Below are 22,873 nucleotides of genomic sequence, written 5' to 3' on the forward strand. Positions count from 1 at the left end.
TATCGTTGTCGGTAAGCACACATAAACCATTTTCCAACATGTATGTATCTACAACATATTAATATTTGAAGAATAGGCTAGTATTTGCTTATGTAAGTCTATTTTTACATTATAATAGACTAGCTGTGGAGTGAAACTTCGTCCACGTGGTTTTGATAATTTAGGAATTGGATTTTTTTAATCGGATAAATAGTTTAAGCGTGCACGCAACTTCTCCCCGTTTTCGTAACACTAATCATAATTTATATCCTATAACCTTCCACTAAAACCGACACTGAAATATTTTTTCGAATAAGGCCAGTATAGTTCTTGAGATAACCGCTTCTAAGCAAAAAAACAAGCTCTTCATCTTGATAATATTAGTATACTTTAAATGTTATTTATTAAACTACCAAAAAAACATAAAATGCGTCAGCCCTATTCTTTGTAATTAATACATTTTTATTAATACTCAACTTTAGCAAACACCTACGCATGTTTAATTTATTCAAATTTATCCTGTCTACAAAATTCCGCGTATTATTTTAAAAATATTTAATTTGGGGCAAAGGTATCATTGATGCAGCCGCCCACGGAAACCAAAGACAAATGTTTGTATGACCCGAACGATATTTGTTTCCAGTTTGAGTGTCTTTTTCATGTGATATCAGTCTGTATTTAATTTTATTTTAAATGGTTAAACGTTAATCGGTTTCGAAATTATTAAATGTGTTTTCATTTACAATACAGTTATTTTTTAGTTTTAATGTCACGCATTGAATTCTAAAATATAAAAATCATTTGACCTTTGATTAAATTATGGCCATACCTAAGTCTTCTGCTTATACCCATTTTAAGGGTTCTGGTAACTCTAATACTTCGGTTTTTTTACTGTCTTTTTATTTTATCAAAATTATTTCACTACCAATCTATTTTCTTAATTTATTTATTAGGGAATACAAACAATCGTACAATGTGATTGCATGCATTAGTAATGGGCCCAACTGTCTGTTATAAACAAAATCAATGGAAACATGACTCTCGACCATGATCACAGCATTCAATTACCAACAGGACATCTGATGGGGATATTGGGCTCTCATGTCGATGTCGAAAATGACATAGGTAGAGGTCCGAATGAAAATTTTATAACGCATGTGAACCTTCATTTTGGCATTACAACATTGAATGTTATTTCAAAAGGAAATTTTTGTTAAGAACTTAGTTTACAGTATTCAGTATTAGGTAAACGAAAAATTCGTCATCAGTCAATGGTGTGGTTGATAGGTCCATTATATTTTTTTATAATAGCAGCAAATTCGAATAAAAAGCGTAAATTGATAAAGAAAAAAGAAAAAAAATTCAAAACATAAAAAAACCTTGTTTACTTGCACCTAAAACAACAAAATGATAATTACCATTTTGCCTATGAATAAATTAAAAATACTTATTGACACCACAAATATTCCGCGAAAACTTCAACCAAGCAAATTTTAAAATAAGCATCTATTTAAAGGGGAGGTTGGGGTGTTACGTCACACGCGTATATTCCACTATCAACACGCTTTAATATTCGGTAGCGACTGTCACGGCGCACGGCGTGACGTAGCAACATGGCCGCCGTAATCACCGCGGAGTGGCGCCATGTCAGGGCTGAGAGACGTTTATGTTGAAACGGGGGAAATTGAATGAACTGCTCGCGTACTTTTCGTTCACTCACAAAATGAGTACGATTCCATGTTTGTAAATATTGGTTTTGTGTTATTTGCGGATTTAATTTACTTTTAAATATTTTTTCTTTTATGTCCATCCGGAAGACATGACTGCTCTAATCTTCTATTGAATATTTTAAGTTCCTCATTATTTAATATAGCTTTAATTTATATTATGTTATTATAAGCGATTACAATATATTCAATCAATATATTCGTTTGAAAGTTTAAATGTCGCTCAAATAATTAGTTTTACTTTTAAATAGTCTTTATGTATCTATATGCGAGTGTTTGTGAGGTTGTTTGAAACTCAACCCTCTGTGGTCATTCAAGGACACTCACAGGACAGCATATTTGTTCAGTAGAAGCCAGAAGGGGGAATTTCAATGACTTTGGAATCCGTGTGTCCGTCTATATTATGAGCGCTGAATGAGTGTGAAAATGAGCTTTTATTAAAGCACCGTTTTAAATCTGCTTAGATTTCCACGTCTTCATGTTCATGCCAAAATCAAAATCATCTCAATCGGACCAGCTTTACACGAATATTAAACGAATAATTAATCATTTTTGTAATATTAATATGTAAAATATTGTAGTTAACATGTATTTATTTAAAAAAACACTAGCCGTTGTCAGCAAGCCCGCCCGCGACACATCGAGAATGATCCCAAGGGAACCTAAATTGGGGATACAAGCTAACCTATGTGTTAATTCAGCTTATAAACTATCTGTGTACCAAGTTTCATCTAAATCCGGATAGTAGTTTTTGCATGAAAGAGAACATCCACACATAAAAACTTTCGTGTTTATAGTATAACTAGCTGTTGCCCGCGACTTCGTCCACGTGGTTAGAATTTTCCCCGTCTTTTCCACATTTTCCATTATATCTGCGCTCCTATTAGTCGCAGCGTGATGTAATATAGCCTATAGCCTTCCTTGATAAATGGTCTATTCAACACAAAAATACTTTTTCAAATTGAACCAGTAGTTCCTGAGATTAGCGCGTTCAAACAAACAAACAAACTCTTCAGCTTTATATATTAGTATAGACTAGAATCTACCAAAAACATTAATATTTTATTACAACATAATTCTAATGTACCATATTATTATTCATTTAAAGTTTAATGTGACAGTTCTAAAATCCCTTGCAGCCCTAATTCAAACGAACACAGAGTTGTGACATTAACTAGATTTGCAATTGCAGGTATCGACATAATTAATTAGTTATGTGGTTTACGTGCTAAATTGCATGCTCTGTTATATAACAAGTATTGGAAAATGTGTGGTGATAGAATTAAATAAAGCGTAAACTTGTTAATAGTAGGTATTATAATGGCAATATCTATACTTCTTTATCTGTAGATGGATTCAAAACAGCAATTTATTGATCTTTTAAGGATATTTTTGTAGTAAATTGTTAAACTAAAAGAATTTGGGAGGCCTCCGTCCAGCAGTGGACCTTGATTGGCTCAATTAAACAGGAAGAAGTAAACACAAAAATACTTTCAAAATTAAATTCCGTCCTTGTATTCTCAATATACTTTAAAACCAAACCCAAAAAAAAAATAACCTCGTTTTACGATATAATTAACTTAAGTCTTACTTAAACGTTTTAAACAATGATACGCTATAGTTTATTATTATATAGTTCGACGTCAAATGATAATAACAGTCTAATAAAACTTCAAAATATGTCTCCCGCCAATAAATTTGTCGGCTGTCCTTATGGGCCCTTTCTCCCCATCAATATTCGGCCACCGTACTAAGGATAGAAAGTTTCCTCGATAGTTTAGGGACTTTCAAAACATAATTTTGGTAGTAACGGTGATCCCTTCGTACATAAGTGAATGTAGACATGTGGAAGGAAACGTTAAGGACGTAAGTGACGAAATAAAAAGTTACGTGAACAAGGTAAGTGTCGTGTCTTTCTATTTAGAGGTGTTGTTTTTTTTATCAATAAAAGTGCCTATGGGTATAAACTATTTTGTGAAAGTTTCATTTTTGTTTGTAAGTAAAAGTGGGTTACTGACGTCGGTAAAGAGGCTGCCAGGGTGTTATGGGATTGGGGGGTTAACGGTAACCGCATTTTCAGTGACCGTTGGTCAGAGATCACAATAGGAGACTAGGTGGATGGATGCCGTGGTCGACATAGAAAGGTGGCGATCTGAGCTCATACCGCGTGGACTGATTTCAAACACCTCAGGAAAGTGAATGGTGGAAGGCTTTGTAGGAATTTCCCCAGCAGTGGGACGCAGTAGGTAAGCCCCAACAGTCGATAAAAAGTGTAGTAAATCATAATATTAATAAAAAAAAATACATTAGAAAATCTTTCCCGATTTATTTTTATAATGACAATACGTTTAATCAAGCCTTTAAATTCCGAAATATGGACAATTACGGATCCTCTTCACCAGTGAAGAAAAAGCCTACCTACGAAAGGGAAAAACTGCATTTACTAACGTACTGCTGTACAAACGTACTCTGAACTGAAAATTATTTTCTAGCATAAAATCTTTTCTAGTAAAATAGATAATTTCTTCAAAGCTATTAGTGACACCTAAGATAATTTATAGTCAATTTTCTTTATTAATGAAACAATTACATTTTTACAGCTTATCCGAGCAAGTTTTATGTCATAATTTTTAGCTTTATATCTGAACCGCGTTATTTTAATGTGGCAACGTTATGGTTTTACCTGTCGCTATAAAATGGAGATTAGAAACGTTATAAATTATTCATTGTAAAATTGCGGGATTTGGATTTTATAGGATAATTTTAATGGGGTCTGAATTAAAGGTTTTTGATGGCAACGGATAGTATTTATGAAATATATTAGAAAAACATAAGAACGACGGAGAAATTTTCATTTTCCTCATTGTTACGAATTTTGATATTAAATGTGTGTATACGGTAATAAAAATATCGCTTCCTTACAGAATCACGTGTTTCATGACCCACGTAAAGATGATCCCAATTTTGCCGAAATAACGAAATATCGGCTCAAATAACAGTTACTGAAAACGACAGCTCTTTAAATGTTATTTTTGTGTATCATGCCTCCCTGACATGTGACATTTCTAGCGGAAATTTGTTTATTTTTAACATTGAGAAATCAAAAAAAGTCGTCTGAGCAAAAAAGATCAGGCATTTGTTTTTACAAAGTCCTCTAAAAATTACAATGTGACAAAAAGAGGTAACGACACCAGTGTTATTCACCAAGCATCACGTTTTACATTCTACCCAAAACTGGAATCTGGTGTCATCACACTAGCTTAAACATAAACTTTAACAAAAATATCCCAAAATTAGAATCCCAGCACCAAATCCCGTCGATTTAGCACAAAACCACACCCGTTCGAAACTACATCCGAAATAAGAATTCAAAACACTTCTCCCAAAGTTAAAACCTAACCAGTTTAAGCCGTCTTCAGATAAACCCTGAATGTAGTAAAGCCTCGCACCTTTCAGCAACCAGATTAAAAAGCCATCGGGTATGCACAACGTAATGGATTTTTAATGATGTACCTTCACGCGTTCTAGGCGATATCTAGTCCGTTTTATAGTTTTGTTAAGATTAGAGAGCATTGGAGCGGGAAAATAGGTTTTGTGATCCTTGTAAATTGATTTTTAGGTATCAATATTCGAGTTCGTAACGACATGCTTGAATGGGTTAGCTGATGGGTGGTTGAAATTTTATTTGTGTAATTTTAAATAGGGTTGAAACGGTTTTCTATTGCAAAAATTAAAACAGTACAAAATTGAATTTGTAATGCTTAAGAAGGTATGACAGAAAAAAAATACTCTAATGTTTTTAATGTAAAATACTTCAGGTTCTACATAACATCTTACAGTTGAAAGAGTTTCTTCAATACAACACGATAATACAATACAAAACACAACACATACAACAAAATAAAATTCACGAAAATATTTCGTCTACAAAATAAAGAATAAGCTAAACTGAATTTCCCTACGTGTCCATTTATCCCGTCTCTCCCCACTGCATCTACTCATACTTAATGCACATAAATGCATACACATTTTTCTCGTCTGCCCCGAGATGGCAGCAGTGAGCACCAAAGGTCCCAGAGCTCCTTAACAAAATTAATCCCACCGTCTGAAAAATTCTTGCGTCGTCCGTTTGAAGATTTTCCTGCATAGGAACAAATTTACATACGCGGGAATTTTCTTGTATTTATTTCTTGCTTTTCTGGAGCTATCAACATTTTTCCATTCTCTATAATCTCGTGTGTGTTTTGTTTTTCTCTCTTCTTGATTTCACGTTCCTGTCGATTGAACACCCATCATCCATCTGACTTTTTTTCAATTTTCCCTTCTCTTTTATTGTTTTCTAGCGTTCGCTAATATTTATTGTTTTATCCTTACAATGTGATGCGTTTGGAAGTAAAAAAATAAAATTTTGACTCTAAACGTTTTAAAGTAAAAATTTTGTTATTACTTAATAAAAAGATTAATAATTTACCTTTCAAAGTAACGTAAAATACTTGAGCAACAATAACAATTATTCAAAAATATTTATCGACTCCCATTACCAGTCATACTGGCAAAATAAATTCGAAAATGTTATCCACTAAAGTGCCAAAATATATGGGGACTGAGACTGTAGCCTGTGTGTCAGATGGTCACCCTCGGGAGTAGAAGTAGAACCTTCATCTTAAAACGCGAGTCACGACCCGAACATAAATCGTACGACGACGCTACATTGTCATCTTACATTTAAAATTGTTACGGAATCATTTAGAAAGATCAGGAAGAAATAGATGGTACGCGGTAACTTTTGCAATTTTAATTAAAGTGTATCTATGAATTTATTTTTACTTATGTCATGTTTTATTATTAAAATAAGAGTTATTTTTTTATCTGTTAGGGGTTGGATAATTCTCTTTTTCTATTTAGCTTACTGTGTTTCGTGTTCTGAATACTTTTCAGAATCTTTTTTGCAACCATGTTTTTAATCATCAATCGATTTAAATAATTCTTAAATTCCATAAAAAATGTGTAGCACAGGAACAAGATGAATTATTTCATGTATTGAAACGATCCTACCGCGTCATTTTAAAGACTCAACAAACCCATGACAGGGACTTCGTCAAGTGCAAACCCCAATTACAAAGCAGGCTCTCAAGTTAGATAGGCGTTCAGGCATCCAGACGTCCAGACAGCAGAAGCGACAGAGCTAATAACAGCTAAATGTAAGGTATTAGAGTTTAGAATTACATGACAGCTAAAATTATAACTTAGAAACGTGTGATTTGGTGTATTTTAAAGTTATGCTTATTCCTTTTAGCGCGTTTTTTATGTACAAATATTTAGTCAGTGCTTAAAGCACCCGTAGGACTTAGATCTGGCTTTACAAAACCCTGAAATACCCTGTTTAAAAGTAGGTCGCTTAGAATAACCCACTGAAAGAGTCGAACCAAACGCTAACCAACAGCCTTTGTCAAAAACCATGTGATTTCCTTTGCGGAAAAAATTAACCCGAATCATGACCGAAAACTTTTAAACATAAAATTATTTTATGGGGAAATTATAACTTTAGCTCGCCGCAGGAAATTGAGGGTAGTTCGTAATTTTATTTCTGTAGTGACCAACGCTTACAATGAGGTTTGAAAAAGGACCGTTTGTCGTAGAAGAGAGAGAGCGCGCTACAGTCTGAGTAGCGGCATCTCGCTTCCACACAGTCAATGCGTGGTTAGGGAGGTCATAGTATAGACCTGAGCGTCGCACTGTTTGGCCTGACCTTAAAGCCTACATTCCCTACAGACCTAACTACTTTACAGTTTCTAAAAGTATGAGCTTTTCAAAGTTTCTGGCCCAGTTCTGTACAGTCTCGGAGAAAATAAATAGTAGGGTTCTAATATTGTGAGGTAGTTATAATAGGAGAACAAGAACGTAACCTCATTACAGAGGCAGAGGCAGCTGTCTGTCTGTCACCAGGCTGTGCCTCATTAACAGTGATATCTACACAATTTAAATTTTCAAAGATGATGTAATCCTATTGCATTTAATAAATATAAAAAAGATCGAAGTTAAGCAACGTCATAAATTTTATGGGTGGCCGTTTTTGTATACGCAAATTCGTTTTTTTTTATACGGAACCCCCGTATCACGAGTCAGATTCGTAACAGCTCAATTTCTGCTATTACCTGAATAGTCATTACTAACTACATTCCAAAGGCACTTACACTAATCATCTGTTTTACACACTCATGATAATTTGGTTTCTTCTACCAGAAATCATCTAATCTATTGTAGAAAAATAAATTACCAATTAAAATTCAAAAGAGAACAGAAATATAAACCACACAAAACTAATACCGACTTCAAAGGCTTTACTATTCCTTTCGTTATTGACTGTGCATTTCACTTCAATACGTTTTGCCTCTATTGACTCTCTTCCTTGAACAAAATATTTATTGCACATCGGAACAAGGTCGGAACTGCAATCGTAAGGTGGAAGTACCAACATTAAGGCTGATGTCATGGAGCATAAGAAAGTAGAGGAAGTGGTATTCATATCCGTAGGACTGGAGTTGGTGTAGCTAGCGTTCTTAAAGTTTTGACCATTTGTAAGAGTTTTGAAAAACTCTGTGAAATTTTTGTTTGCTATCTCTTTTCATGTGATTGAGGTACACCCTAGTGTCAGTCTATTAAAACTACCTATAGACGTCTAACGTTTAACATAGGGTTAAAAACGTTCAAGAGTGTTGATTTCCCCGCAACGTTTTCCTTGACCGTTTCGGCAAGTGATCATTAACTTGAAAAAATACACATGAATTCTAAAATTATTTGGCAAATGACTCTTTAAGATTCAAACCCACGTCCTGGGACTTGCCAGTAAATTATTCATACCAATAAGCTATTACAAAGGTGTCTTACTCGTAGCGTCAGTACCACTTCCTTCAGCTATTCTATGCTCTGTGAATACAGTCCTAGTAGAAATCGTAATAGCGTACAGGAAATAACAAGCAACCTCTTTCCCTATAACGACTGTAAAGTTGGTTCTATCAAACTTTGAATGAAATAGCAATTTGTTGATACTTGAAATGATTTGATAACAATAGTTCTAAAATCTACATTGTAAAAAGTTTCTTCAAATTCCATAACTTTATGTTATTTTGTGAATGAATTACGATTTCTAAATTAATTTCTACAAGATAAAAAGTTCAAATTAAGCAAGCTCGTGTAATTTTTCTAAAATACTTTATATTTTTTTTTAATTTGAAGGGTCTTGTAGATAACATCCAAGTCTGACCTTTAAACTAAAAAGTTTCGTTACGTTAAAGGAAAAAGAAGAGTTATATTAACTTTTTTCTTTAAGAGTACAAAATTTAAACCTTAAATTACTTTCCTATCGGTACAAGGAGATAAGCTACAGTTACAAAATTAAATTGTTTGAAAACATAATGATTTAGACCTAATATCCTAAATATAAAACCTACCTGAACCTAATCCTAGTGTTTGGCCAAGCCTTGCGTGTTCAGGTGCCAGCAATGAAAGTGTTCGTTAAACAGCAAATATTTGTTCTTAATCTAGGTTGCCAAGGTGTTTTTACGTTCGAAACACCCATAATACCATGATAAATGTAATTAAAAAAAATAATTACCGTTATAAAAATCAACGTTCCATTTTATTTTGAAAAACGATTCTCACAAAAACATCCGCATAAAGCATCCAATTATCCATTGCTGCTCGTTAAAACATTATAAAGTCACTTAAGCGTTGTAAAGCAGCGATCGTTTGCACTGTCGGCGATTCATTCGAGTCACTCGCGATTCCTGAGCCCGAGTCTTTGTAATTTGATTGATGTTGGATGAGATTTATTTTTTTATTTTCTACTGTAAAAAGTTATCGGCCAACGTTAATTTTGTTAATACGTGGAAGATTAGCGACGCGATTATTACAAAAGTTTTTGTTTGAGGTAGAAGTTTTATTTTTAGGTCAGTAAATTAATATTGATTTTCTTTATTCAAGTCTGAGAAACCACTTATAAACGTAATGAATTTCATTTCAGAACTAAGACCGTTTAATTGCCATCTTCGTACAAACAATTCACAATCATAAAGCGAAACGCCACTTACTGAACTACTTCCTACCAAAAAAAAATAATCAAAAAGCTTAAAAGCCTTAGTAACTACAAACTGACAGTCCCATCTCCCCTCATCAAGTGAGCATAAAACATACAAAAACTAGGATTCATAACGTGATATATCTTTCAATCTCTGTCTCGAGGGGATTGCTTGGAGAAACAGAGCCAGTGACCTCAGATTTGAGGAGGATTTACTGAGACGACCTACATCACTCTTAATTCTTGTTAACCGTCTTACATTTTTATATATTTTGCTGACCGTCGCATAATGATAGCGGCTCTAGTATTCAAGTATGAGGTATACATTTAAATGATAAAATATGAAATGTCTTATTCTGTTTTTGTTGAATCATCTTGACCTTTGCTCTTTTTATTCTGATCTTACGTCAAGGTTAATAAGATCTTTTATCCATTTCATCTAGTGATATGCAACTGAAGTTTTTGCCCAGCGTGCAGCGGTGTTACACTAAACAGGTAACAGTTAAAAAAATCTCAACAGAGTGATGATATTTTTGTCAGTGTTCATTACATAGGACTATATGACTAGAATACTTATGTTTTAATTTATTTCTTTTGAAAATGCTTCAGCATTAAAACATCTGAAGCACGATAATTTTATTTATTCATTATTTATGTCACCATGTATCAAATTATTCGTGCCAGTAATACAGATTCGCCATCGGTCGTGCGTTCCTCATTTATTTCAGTTATTAAATAACCCAGTGTGGAGTTCTACTACCATATCCCAGAGTAAGGCTATCGCAGGTGTGGAAGCAAGACGGCACGATGCGCGGCGTAGAGCGACGTCTCTTTTGCTCATATGCAACAAGCTTACTTCAACAGATGGTGGTAGGTCGTGGTTTTCATTGCTTAACATGCTACGCGAAAACCTGATGTAAGCGACGACAAGGAAAATATTGGATATTTTAATGAGACAGGCTTTTTGCTGGATGCTTTTAATACTACTTAATGGACTGCTTGTTTTGAGTAATCTATTACAGAGAAGACAGATTTATAAAACCGTGTTTGAGTTGAATGTGGGTGATGTATTATGTGTTGACAATCCTATACAAACATACATTTGGATCGTTATCATGACATCCAGCTAGTCAACTCTTGCGTATATATCCAAGTCACACTCAAGTATTAATATTGTTTTTTATATTGTCCAAACCTTAAAAAAGAATGTGCTGCAGTCAATATATGAGACATTCTAAAAAAAGAAAGAAAAAGTGGTGCGTTTGCTAAAAAATAATTTTAATTTGCATTCCGTTAAAAAAAATTACCCCAACATAACTCTGCACTTAAAATAAGAACGAACAATTTAAAATCTCATTTCGTCGGACCTTCACACTAACATCGATTGACATTTTCTATTTTTAAAAATAACCTTTTGTTGACACGTAACACGAGACCCTGTCGTTTATTGGTTGACCTCACCGCAACCGGATTAAAATCGGGGGTCACAAACAAGCTCTATTGAAATGGCTCTACAGTATTTTTAATTTTAACACTCGACCTTTGATGCCCCAATTGGCGCAGTGACCGTCAGAGCTGCTAATCTGCATATAGGTGCGAAGTATTGTGTTTTCATTTGCCCTGTTGGTTTTTTACGTGAACAAACCGTTTTTTTTCTGTGCAGGCTGCATGTGGGGGAACCTTTTTAGGTCAATTCTCAGTGAAGTTTCCTAGAATATTCTAGATGCAATTGCGTAGGGTAAGACGTTATCATTAGTTTTAGTTATTGTCTTTGAGCATGTGACTTGAATGTTTGTGACACCTCCCAAAATACAAGAATGAAATTTGAAGTGCGGGAGTTGATTTTAAAATAATAAATTTATTTTTTACCTCAAACGGCGACGACTTGGTTCAGTCTCTAAAAGTTGACTATTTTACTTACGCACACAAAAATTTGATACAAAATCTGTTTATACAATTTTCGCAAACACATTCAAGCAAGATGTTTTAATGATTCTACTGTTTTTGTTCCAAATTAAAAATCAATGTGCAAATTATTATTCAAAAGACAAGAAAAGGGAAGGAGACAAGTTTAAAAAAGAGATACTTTTCCAAGGGAATGGACAAAAAAATCTTTATTTATGTCCTTCAAACCGACAGCGTCTCGGTACCAATTAGGGGGACTAAATATTGTCACTGGCGAAATGCGATACTACAGTGATCAACTTGATTTTTCTGAATAATCCATTGTTGCCTTTCGAAAAATCTGTATGAAATTTCAATCATCAAAATAAAGCGGGAAGCTGTCGAAAGAAAAAACAATGGCACACAACAAAATCCTCTTCTTTTTGAAGTTAGTAAAGAAATAAGAGTTGTATTATTGCGCGATTAAGTGGGTCTTTCGATTTTCTTAGTGCTAACTCAAACTTATTAGAAAAAAATCCTTAAGTTTTTGCGTTAAGCCCTTTGAGGCCTAACAGCCTCAAAGGGCTTAACGCAAAAACTACATAAATTGAACGTGTGGTGTCATAGTGATTGAAATACATTGAAAAAGTTTTATAAAATATAACCAATGATTCAATACAATAAAATTCATATCCAATACAAAAAATAATTCAATTAAAGTTACCAAGTACAGTATGTCGATATGCAGAAACCATTGACTTTTATGAAACCAATTTTTGTGATTAATGTTGCCGTGTATTTAATATCAATATTTACAGTCAACGTCATTCACTTCACAAAAGATTTATTTTCAAATTGTAATTTATTTAAAAGCTGCAAAATATACGAGAATGTTTTTATACCGTTTAATGATACGTATATTGCAGGAGCTGTGTTGTTATAACTTTTAATGATAGTCGTATTTATTTCAGTATGATATTTTTAATCGTTAGCTTGTTAACAATAATTTATAAAAAGTTTTATGCAGATATCTCTAATTGTGCCAGAAATAAAATAACTTTATTATGAATAAAATTATAGTGAGGCCTATATTGCTTATTTTACATTTGGAAGTAAAATTTAACTGCGTCATAACTTATTCGCATTTTATTAGTAACACTTAAAACTTCACACAACGTCTTTAAAATATATTTGAGCTTGAGTTTGTTAAATAGGCAGAGCCCCAGATGCAAACAAACACCTTTAGAATATCCACGCAATTTTTTACCCATTAAAATGAGACACGCTTACCCAGCAATAAATGATTCGTTAACGCTGCTTACGTATTCGAGAAACGAATACCGTCCGCAATTAGTCCTGGGAGCCGGGATCGCGAGAACGATTAGAGCCGGCTAAGCAAATGATGCAAGTAGCCCAAGGGCGCGGATTATCTCGGCATACATAGGCTTTACACCTTAAATGTCAAAGGTTAGGTGAAAAAGAGAGAAAAACATTCATTCCAGATGAGACTAGAGAGATTGGTCAAGGTTATAAAAAGAGAGGTCTTTGCCGAATTGTGATTCAACAAGCATATTGATGGTATCAGGTATTCGCAAGACCTACGGAGCCCAGTAGTGCTGATGCCCGCCGGGGCAGCGGGATTGTCCGAAAGGGTTACCGTGGCCCCGGTATACAGTATAGAACAAAGGAAGAAACATGGGTGGGTTTTAGTCAGTAAAAATCTGAAACTCTCTTCACAACCCAAAGCGGAAGGTGTCATTTAATGATTTCTCATCCGAAAAAAAACAATCGTAAAAAATCGATTTTTGTCTTTAACCATCCCTCAGAGTCATGATCCCGAGAGTAATCAGAGCCGAAGCAATTAATGCAACTAGCCCAAGGCCACGGATTATCTTACAGGCTTAACACCTTAATGTCAAAGGTAAGGTAAGTGAAATACTATCATGACGATAAATACCGAAGGCTCGATCAGATGCATGTAAGAATGAGACTAACGGATATAAATTTAAAAAAAAAACTGAATATTATGATGATGACGACGATTATCTCAATAAATACTCTGTGAATGATGTATGATAAGGAAATGTATTTGATACAACGTTATCAATTATACATAAAACATAAATACCCAATTTACATAGAAAAGGAAAGTCAATAATAGACGGTGAATTTCAAATATTGTTGTACGGAAATGCTTTAATATTGTAAACAAAGATAACGAGATCGAGCTGTCGTGTTTAATTTATGCAGGCGGGAGTGCCGAGATCTAAGTGAATTGTAAGCAATAGGCGTAAGCGTGTGTTGTCATAAAAAAGCTTATTGAAGAACGCTGTAGCTTTGTAGCAGCGGTGTGTAGGTCTACGTAGCACGGCGTAGGTGAACGTAGCACTGCGTAGGCCCGTGTAGCACAACGTAGCAGGTTGTTTTCAAATTGTAGCGCTATTAACATAATCGTATTATGAGCAGTAATTGTGTATTACGTGTTTATATTTCAAATTCGTTTAGCGGAAATATTGTAAAGAATTAAAAACCTTAGGTCATTAAATGAAAAAACATATCAAAGTTAGCATTTTTGCATATCGCTTCCCAGTATGCCTTGCGGCATACCCGCTAAAGCCATGACTAAGGTTAAACCGTCGCTCAATGGAATTTCTTTGTTAAATTCAACTCAACGAACCTGTATTCAAACGGGTGGAAAATAAACCTAATTCACTCGGAATACAGTTCAATTTTAAATAATTTATGTCCTGGGAAAACGACAATGGATCCGAATGGTGTTGTTTATAGTTCTGCTGAAAGAACGCGAATTATTTCGAATTATGTGCGTAATGTAGCATTAGATAGCGTAGAATTATTAATTAGGTTTTGAGCATTACACTCCCTTCCCTATCCCCCTTGTGAACATAAATAATGAAACGAGGCTTTAAAATTTCTAGAACATATCCAGTTTTACCTTTAATTAGATTAAACACCGTTGTTTTTCAAAGCAAGACTTGTTTTTAGAATTCGGACCGAAGGACCATCTCGCAAAACTTCAGGACGTCAACATTCAAAGTCTTTTCGGATAATTGAAGCGACTCGTCTTAACTTTAAGAATAAGGCGTGAAAATGTATAAAGAACGAGTGGGCCGTATTTGTAAAACAACTTAGCTGATTTACTCCGGTCCAGAGCAAATGAAATTATCATAGAACAATGACTTGACAAGTGAATTTATTCATAAGTTACCTATTGTCGAGTTTGTGCGACTTGATTGTTTTCAGCCTACATTTTCATTTAATTTGATCTTTGGTACTTGGAATGTTTAATGGTAAGGAAAAAGGTTTTGTTAGTTTTACGTTGAATGCAAAGACTATTAGGTAATATCAAGATATCTTATAGAGAAACTGATCTATTGGTTTTTACACATGTTAGACATATCCAAGCTCACAGATGTATAGATAGATTATCCTTTTTTGCAGTTTCATGAAAATTACAATTGTATGAATACTTGAGACAAAGTGAAAAAACTATATTTTCTAAGTATTAAGTTTTAAATAGGTATCTAATGAAAAAAAAATGTTATGCGTTAGCGTCTTAGTAAAAGCAATTTGTAGAGTTTCAATCTTTTCAATATAAAGGAACGCAAACGTACGGTCATCACATCGTCCTGCCTCGACACTAATATACCTATATTATACACAAACAAAACAGTTTGTTTATGATTTTCTGCATAAACTTTTCGTACGCTTTGTTGGTCGGCTTCCAGTTGCACCGGATTCAGCTAGCGTTAATTTTGAAAGTTATATTATAATGTTTTAAATGTAAATAAAGCGAATTTATTCAGTTCAACTTTGGTTCTGCTTCACAACAATATAATACATTAAAATCTTTTTCAAAAAAGTTTGCTCATTTAAAAATTACACCACCAAATATGAGTAAAAGGACTAATATTTTTTCCTATGCCTATCTATCCATAATTTATGACTTTTCCATTGTTTAGAAAAAACATCTTTTGTATCCACTATTTGCAATGTATCCAGGTTCTTTGTAAACTGGTTTTCTATCAAACTTACCTTCAAATCCCTCGAATGCCTGAGCTCTTGTCTCCGTGGAGGCTGTCCAGGCAGGTCGGAGTACACCAGGTTGCGCACCGACCCGCGGAACTTCGGCTCGAATATCACTGACGGGAGCGCTAGCGTTGTTAACTTTGAATTGTACCTAAAACAAAACAATTTAGATGAACATTTTTATTCGTTGTCACAAGTGATTAAAAGGAGAACCTTTTGTTCAATAGATTAATATTTAGCCCGACATGTTTAATTGCCTGAAGGCAGCTTGTTTTATTCTTTAGTAATTGGCTATGGACTCACAACAAATGATCGTGCTCATCACACAAACAGGGTGGGAATCGAACCCACGACCCCCGGTATAGCAGTCAGGAGACCAACAGGAGAGTCAAAGTGATGATAAAATTATTTATTTTTTGGATTTATTACCAGTATTCTCAACATGACAACTAGAATAATGAACGTAAGAACTTCTCCAATAATTAAGCGTACCGAAAGTTATTTTCCGATATCCGCAACCAATATTGTCTTATCTATCTTATATTGTATAGATAAATAATACTCAGCATAAGCTCATTGCGGACCGAAGGACCAGTTTCATAACTGACATCTGCAGGACCAGATTTAATAAGAAGCGAACACATAGTCGAGAACAATATTGTATGTTCACAAAACTCCTAAAGAAGAAAATGCAAGATATTTTCCACTTATCCATCTCAGCTATAATGTAATTGGATTTGAAAAGCCATCCATAAGAACTTTCAAATAAAACCCATCCCCCTTAAAGCTGATGTATGCGTTTAAAATATTTTTAATAAAACACAATTTTCAAAGAACATTCGTCACGAGGAACAGGGACAGCTAACAACAATTTATCTTGCGTCCTTTTCTGTTACAGTGCACCGAGGAACAATATTTCATGACGCGGTCGCTGGGAGCTTGCTTTAAAATTGCTTTTACTCTATTTACAGTTGCTTTGTTCTTGGTACAAGCAAAGAAAAATGCTCAACTGTTTTAAAGGCAAGACTGAAATTTGACTATTTTATTTTGATACTTTAGTGTAAGTAAGAAAGTCTAGTCCCGAAATTTGAGTCTATTATTTAAGGTAGCCAGACTTGGTTTTAAGATTAAGTTATTAACGCTAGTAGCCCTTGTCTTTCAGGCTGTGGTGTGCCGCTTTTAGTGTTTATGTTTGCAATTATTAAGTTGGTATTGAAGTTAATTAACTGTCAGTACTGTATTCCCTCAAGGGATGACTAAGTTAATAATAGAGGTAAGGGGTCTATCGGTGTAAATATTATTACATTGGATGATGAATTTGGAATTATATTTATTCATTGCAATTTACAGTTCTATAAAATTAAGGAGAAGGCAAACGTCGCGCAATGATGGCGACTTGATTGATCTATTTTTCTCTTAATTCGCTTAAGTGTCGAAAGCGAAATTCACATAATTCAAAGAAGAATGAACTTAAAAAATATAAAAGACACTTAAAATATAATTTTAATGGTGATCCAAGCTACTCGCTCAGAAAGTCACAAACCAAACTAAAAGCATCCAAAGTCATAATTATAATTAGGAAGAAAGCTACGGAGACGTCTCAACACAAACTATATCACAATTACCACATTAGCACTACAGAGTGCAAACAAAATAAACTTATCTCAAGAAATTTAATTACTTAAACATGGAAGAAACAGTCGGGAGAAGGGAATTATTGCTTTTAAAAAACTCGCCTCCCAGTGGAGCTTTGCCGTTGGAATTCTGTAACGGCCTCCGAAAGTTAGGTAAAGATAATTTGCACGGAAGAAGTAATAAAAAGAAAAAAGCTGTTTTGTAAGATCATCTTAATTTTCATGATGACGAAGGTGGAGCAGCCGTGAGTAATGCGACAGGGGAAGAAATGCTTTCCTCTTGTTTCTGTAATTGGATTCTGATTTTCATTTATTTAAAGTCGTTAGGTACTTGATGCCAATCAAGTTTTGTACTGTAGGCAATTGTGTTAGAATGTTTTCTGTCAGTGATAAACATTTTTCCAATATTGTTTTTAGTTACACTTTTACCTTGCTCTGAAATACAGTACAGTTGAGTACATTAGTATAACAAACTACTTATTTAATCTTCTTTAAAAGTTACCAATTTTTGATGGATGAATTGGATTTTTGAATTTAGGTGTTTTCCCTATGCATACATTTAATAAAAGCTTGCGTGCGTTTTAAGGATTCACTTTTCGCGAGTATTTGCTTGCTGTGTGGTCTACTAAAGGCAAACGTCTCTTTTTGTATGTTTGTCTCTGGCGCCGCATATGTGCAAATAAATATATGACTGAGATTAGTGTAGTCAAGGCGTATCCGAGTCATATGTGTTCAAAATATGCTGCATTTAGACTTAGTAGACTCATAAATAAAATTGCCATCCTCAATGTAATTTGAACAAGTCGCCTTAAAACCCCACTAATTACGAACCTGCATCTTTACAAACAAAATCCGATCCTAATACTAGTCCAGCACTCTACTAAGCCATTGACCATCTTCAATCACCAGATTAAGATCTCAAACTTCGTAACCAAGTTGTAACGAAATGAATAGTTAATGCTAAATGTCTTACAAGTTTCGTCTACCTCAACCAACTCCGATCTTAAGATAAGCTCTCGCCAAACTAAGGCTGGTGCTTAAGAAACCAACACTTTACTATTAATTTTCATTATTTTAGGCTTCATTCAGTATGACACTTTTATAATTAAGTTTGGGATAAAGGCAGAGATAAAATTTTGGTAGGATTTTGTTTTTTTAATAATCGATTACCGACGTTTTGTAATCTCCTTTTTATATCTTGAAGTTTCAGAATATTTTAAGTATGACTAAGTGACACAATCGATTCTATCTTTTGTTTCTTTTAATTGTTTAGCGATTTAAACAGTAGTGACTCACATCAACTTTGCAAGACTCATCAAAATTATTTGTATAATTAAAGGGAAGAAGACAAAGACATCTTCACTTGATGCTATTGATAATTCATTCAAATCAAAATGAACCTTAATTATATTTAACACAAAAAACACTTTAACTAAATACTACTGTATCCGACAACCGAAAACCAATTATCTTGAAACCGCAAACCGCCGTCTGCAATATTTGTCAACTGAAATCATATGAACTTCAGACGAAGACAAATATGAATTGTTTGCAACTCAACTATGACATAACTATCACATTAACTCAAGTAATATTAATTTAATTCGACAAAAAATTATAACTATAAATATATCTAGTTACTGTGGCTATAAGTCTAACCTGGAATTCTGTCTAGACTTTCAATTGCAGTATTCTGACTAAGCGCTGTCTATTATGGGAACGCAATAACTGTAATTGTGGAATCGATCGATTTCTAATGTTGGTTTGTACAATGTTGTCTGCATACTTATGTGACAGTTTTACCAATCGGTTTGTTTTATTGTATTTTAATGTTATATTTTTGGGGAATGGTTAGGGATTGTTTATATTTGATCAGATTTATAAAAAAAAAATCAAATTAGAGTATAATCTTTTTTCCGCTTACTGCCAACCTTACGATTAATTCAATATACAGCGTATAACTAAATGAATAAATAAAAATAGTAGTCAGTCAACTTAAAAAAGTGGATCATTTTGTGTTACATACTCCGAGCGATCTCAATAACACGCGTGGGTAAACCGTTATGAAATAATTCACGTAAGTAGAGTCCAAGTCTAATATGAGGTCCAGTAAAATTTAATAAAGTCTAGCGCAGACCACCCTAAAACAGTTTGGACATAAAGTCCGTGTATCACGTCACATTATCCTCTAGTGTTGCGCTTTATTCTATTTTCTTTGTCCTAAGAAAATAGCACGAAATCGGGTCGCAGCCTTGTAGGGTGACCAAGATTTTAGTTAAAGTAGGACAGTCTCGAATAGTAATTGGGTTGTGAGAAAGTTTTGTTACCAAAATATAATCTAGACTCTATTTTGGATCTGTTATATTCAGAAGGTTTTGCAAAATTTATAGTACTGAAAATATATGTCTGACAAATTTGGAGTGCACTCAAAATTAGAGTTTGTCATATTGCAGAACGCTTGCATTTTAATGTTGACTTGAACAAAAATACATACATCGTGAAAAATAAACTCTTTACTTATTACGTTCCAGACAGAAAATGGAGGCACAGTAATAAGACGCACTTAACAATGGCAATTATAAAACCTGACACTTTTGTAATGTAATGGTTATAAAATAAACCCCTTTATCATTTAGCTTAGGACACTATTGTAATGGTAAAAGCACTTAAAACTACCACAAGTACCAAAACTACAACCCACGAGAGGATTGGAATTTTCGTGTCGCATTTCGCCCCAAAAAGTCTTAACCATGGTCGCCCTACTCCCGAGGTCCGATAAAGAAGATTTCGCTTGATATAGTGCGAGTATACTCGCGGGTAATACTAAGTGTTCGCGCTGAATTCAACTATTATACGCCGGAACCAACTCACTACAAATGTACTGAATAAATATACTATGGAAATGAGTTTTATAACCACCAGCGAGCAATCTACTCTTAGTTAGGGTTGTGATCCTCTGCAATGTAAGCGCCAATATTAAAAAAGCAAAAGTTAGTGGTCTTTGTTTGTTGTTGTCGTCTCTGCATGTATATTTGTTACCCCGACACACTCAAACTGCTAAACGGAAATCAATGAAATGGTAAAGAGGTAATTGACATATTGAATTAAAAAATAGGCTATTTTTATCATTTCGTTAATGTAGTAATGATTTTGCAGCTATAACCGACATCCAAGCGGGCGAAGCCGCGAGCAAAAGATATATTTCGAATATTGTTCTTTTATCGTGATTTTTGTTTATGTCACTTAGAACGTTCTGGAAAATGAAGTCTCTGAACCACAAGCTCTTAAAGCAAGACTCTTGCCAGTGTAGGAGATAGGTAGCGTACTAAAATACAATTAAAAAAAAAGTTTATTCGTCACCATTCAAATCTTCAATACGTAGAGACCTCCTTTTAAGTAAACGCTCACAACTTCCATCCCCTCTTAAAGGGCTCCTACTACAGGTACTGTGATAACGTAAGTGTGATAACCCGTGGCCCATTTGGTATCTACGATCGGATCAAACGGGTTGCAATTAGCGCCGAACATTAATTGAAATGTGGACGCCGATCGCTTATCGCACCATCAACGTAACATTCAAATGTATCGGTTTTTGAATTTAATTCAAATTATTTTGTTTATATTTTTTAATTAAAGCCAATGCTTCTGAATGGTTGCATGTTATTTTGAATAAGATCAGATTTAGTTTGCAAAATTTAAGAAGTGTATATTCAGAAGCTTGGCTCTACATTGACAGATTGATTACTTTTTGTCAGTTCGCGTCAAATTGTGCCGTCGTAAGATAATTGTTCATAGCTTGCATTATTACTGTTTACCCGTTTCTCTACATTTTTGAATTTAAATTGCAGTAAAACAATTCTATTATACATTATCTGTCACAAACTAAATAAACAAGTCCAACGTCCACACACATTGTTGTAACAGCGAGAGCAAACACCAGCTAAAGCCTCTATAATAGCCAATTCAAAACATAATCCCGCCATCAGCTGCAGATTCAAGTGTCGTTGTTTTAAAACGGTACAAATTAATTGTCAGTGCATAATGACGTAAGGCCAACAGACGGCAGAACGTGCCTGTAGACGGGTTCCGTCGTCCGTAACGAGCCAAACCCGAACCTGTCATAACTAGGTCACGCAGAAGTGTAGTTAACACTTGAAAACTAGTTTTTACCGCGCGTAACTAGTTTTAGCCGGTGTTACCGCGCATAACCAGTTTTATCCGGATTTACCGCGCGGAATGCGAGTGTTAAGTTTTTCGTAAATAATAACGTGAAAGCGTTTCCTTGTCAGCTTTATGTTGTGTCGCACTTGGATTTAGTTTTAGTTTGTTGTTAATGCGAAATTTTATAATCCTGTTAAATGCTGGAAAAACTAGAACTTGTTTTACTGAACTAACAAATACACTTTCCTTCCGGACTTTTCAAACCGTTATTACTAGACACTGTATACTTATAAATAGACATTCCTTCCATCCTTCCAACGTTTTCATTTGTGGCAATAAGAAAACAAAACACCAGCTGGACACATCATTTTTTTGTGTGCCATTAAAAGCTTGCATATTTGTCTCCGTCGAAACAGCAAACACAAAACAATGCGAGGCACATATTTCATGGCAAGCAGACGCCATATGTCACATAGTCAGCACTCTTCCATTTTATACCCATAAAAAAAACTCTTGAAACGTAAAAATAGGAATGCCGCAACAAGATAGAAAGGAATATAACCGGGTAACCGGGTTTACCGGGCGCCACTGGTTTATACCCGGGTAAACGATTTATGTTTTGCACTAGCCTTTTCTAAATTCTGCGAACTTTGGAATTTGATTGAGTTGACATGTTGCATGTAGTGACTGTAAAAATAGGACTGTATTAGTCTGTGGGTAGCTATGTGAAGGAATGCGGAACGCAATTTAAAATATTGCATTTGACTTAATCGTCCGTCAGATAATTTAGAAAAAATATTGAGTTCGAGTTTTTTTATTATTTTAATAAATCAATAAAATACGAAGATAAAAATCATCAAAGGTGAAACGCATTTGAGTGGGGTCTCGTGCCGCTTATCAGTTAAAAGTGTACTAATAAGGGAATATACTATTCATCTTTAGGTACTGCGAATAACAAATAACGACGAATAACACACCATGACAGATAATTTTTGATTAAAATAACTCATGTATCAAAAGAAGTCTATGTAAAACATGAAACTAATGAAATATACATATTTATACTTAAAACTAGACAAAACATTAAATATAAAAACTGATTATCTGATTATTGTATGTATTCATTTTATTTCTTATTTCTGTGTTATGTATACCTTTACATGTTTTTAACAATAGTGCACCACCTACCTCTGTACATACTGATAATTTTCCTGTCCATCCAAAGGTTGTCTGGAAGATATCGCTTTTAGCGATAAGACCGCCATTGTACCCTAACATTGTATGTATTAAGAATCACAGCTGTAATTCCATGGTGTACAATAAAGAATATTATATTATATTCTATTCTATAAACAACACAAAGA

At 34.3% G+C, this 22,873-nt stretch overlaps 1 protein-coding gene across 1 annotated transcript in view; it reads right to left on the bottom strand.

Moving 5' to 3' along the window:
* LOC113492458 (neurexin-1) overlaps positions 1 to 22,873 on the bottom strand; it is a 169,168-nt gene that overhangs the window by 76,816 nt on the left and 69,479 nt on the right. Inside the window, exon 4 of the mRNA XM_026869907.1 lies at positions 15,721 to 15,865. Coding sequence (XP_026725708.1) covers positions 15,721 to 15,865 — 145 coding nt within the window. The remainder of the gene's footprint in view (positions 1 to 15,720; positions 15,866 to 22,873) is intronic.

The sequence above is a fragment of the Trichoplusia ni genome, chromosome 4, assembly GCF_003590095.1.
Source record: "Trichoplusia ni isolate ovarian cell line Hi5 chromosome 4, tn1, whole genome shotgun sequence".
In the NCBI taxonomy this organism is placed as follows: domain Eukaryota; kingdom Metazoa; phylum Arthropoda; class Insecta; order Lepidoptera; family Noctuidae; genus Trichoplusia; species Trichoplusia ni.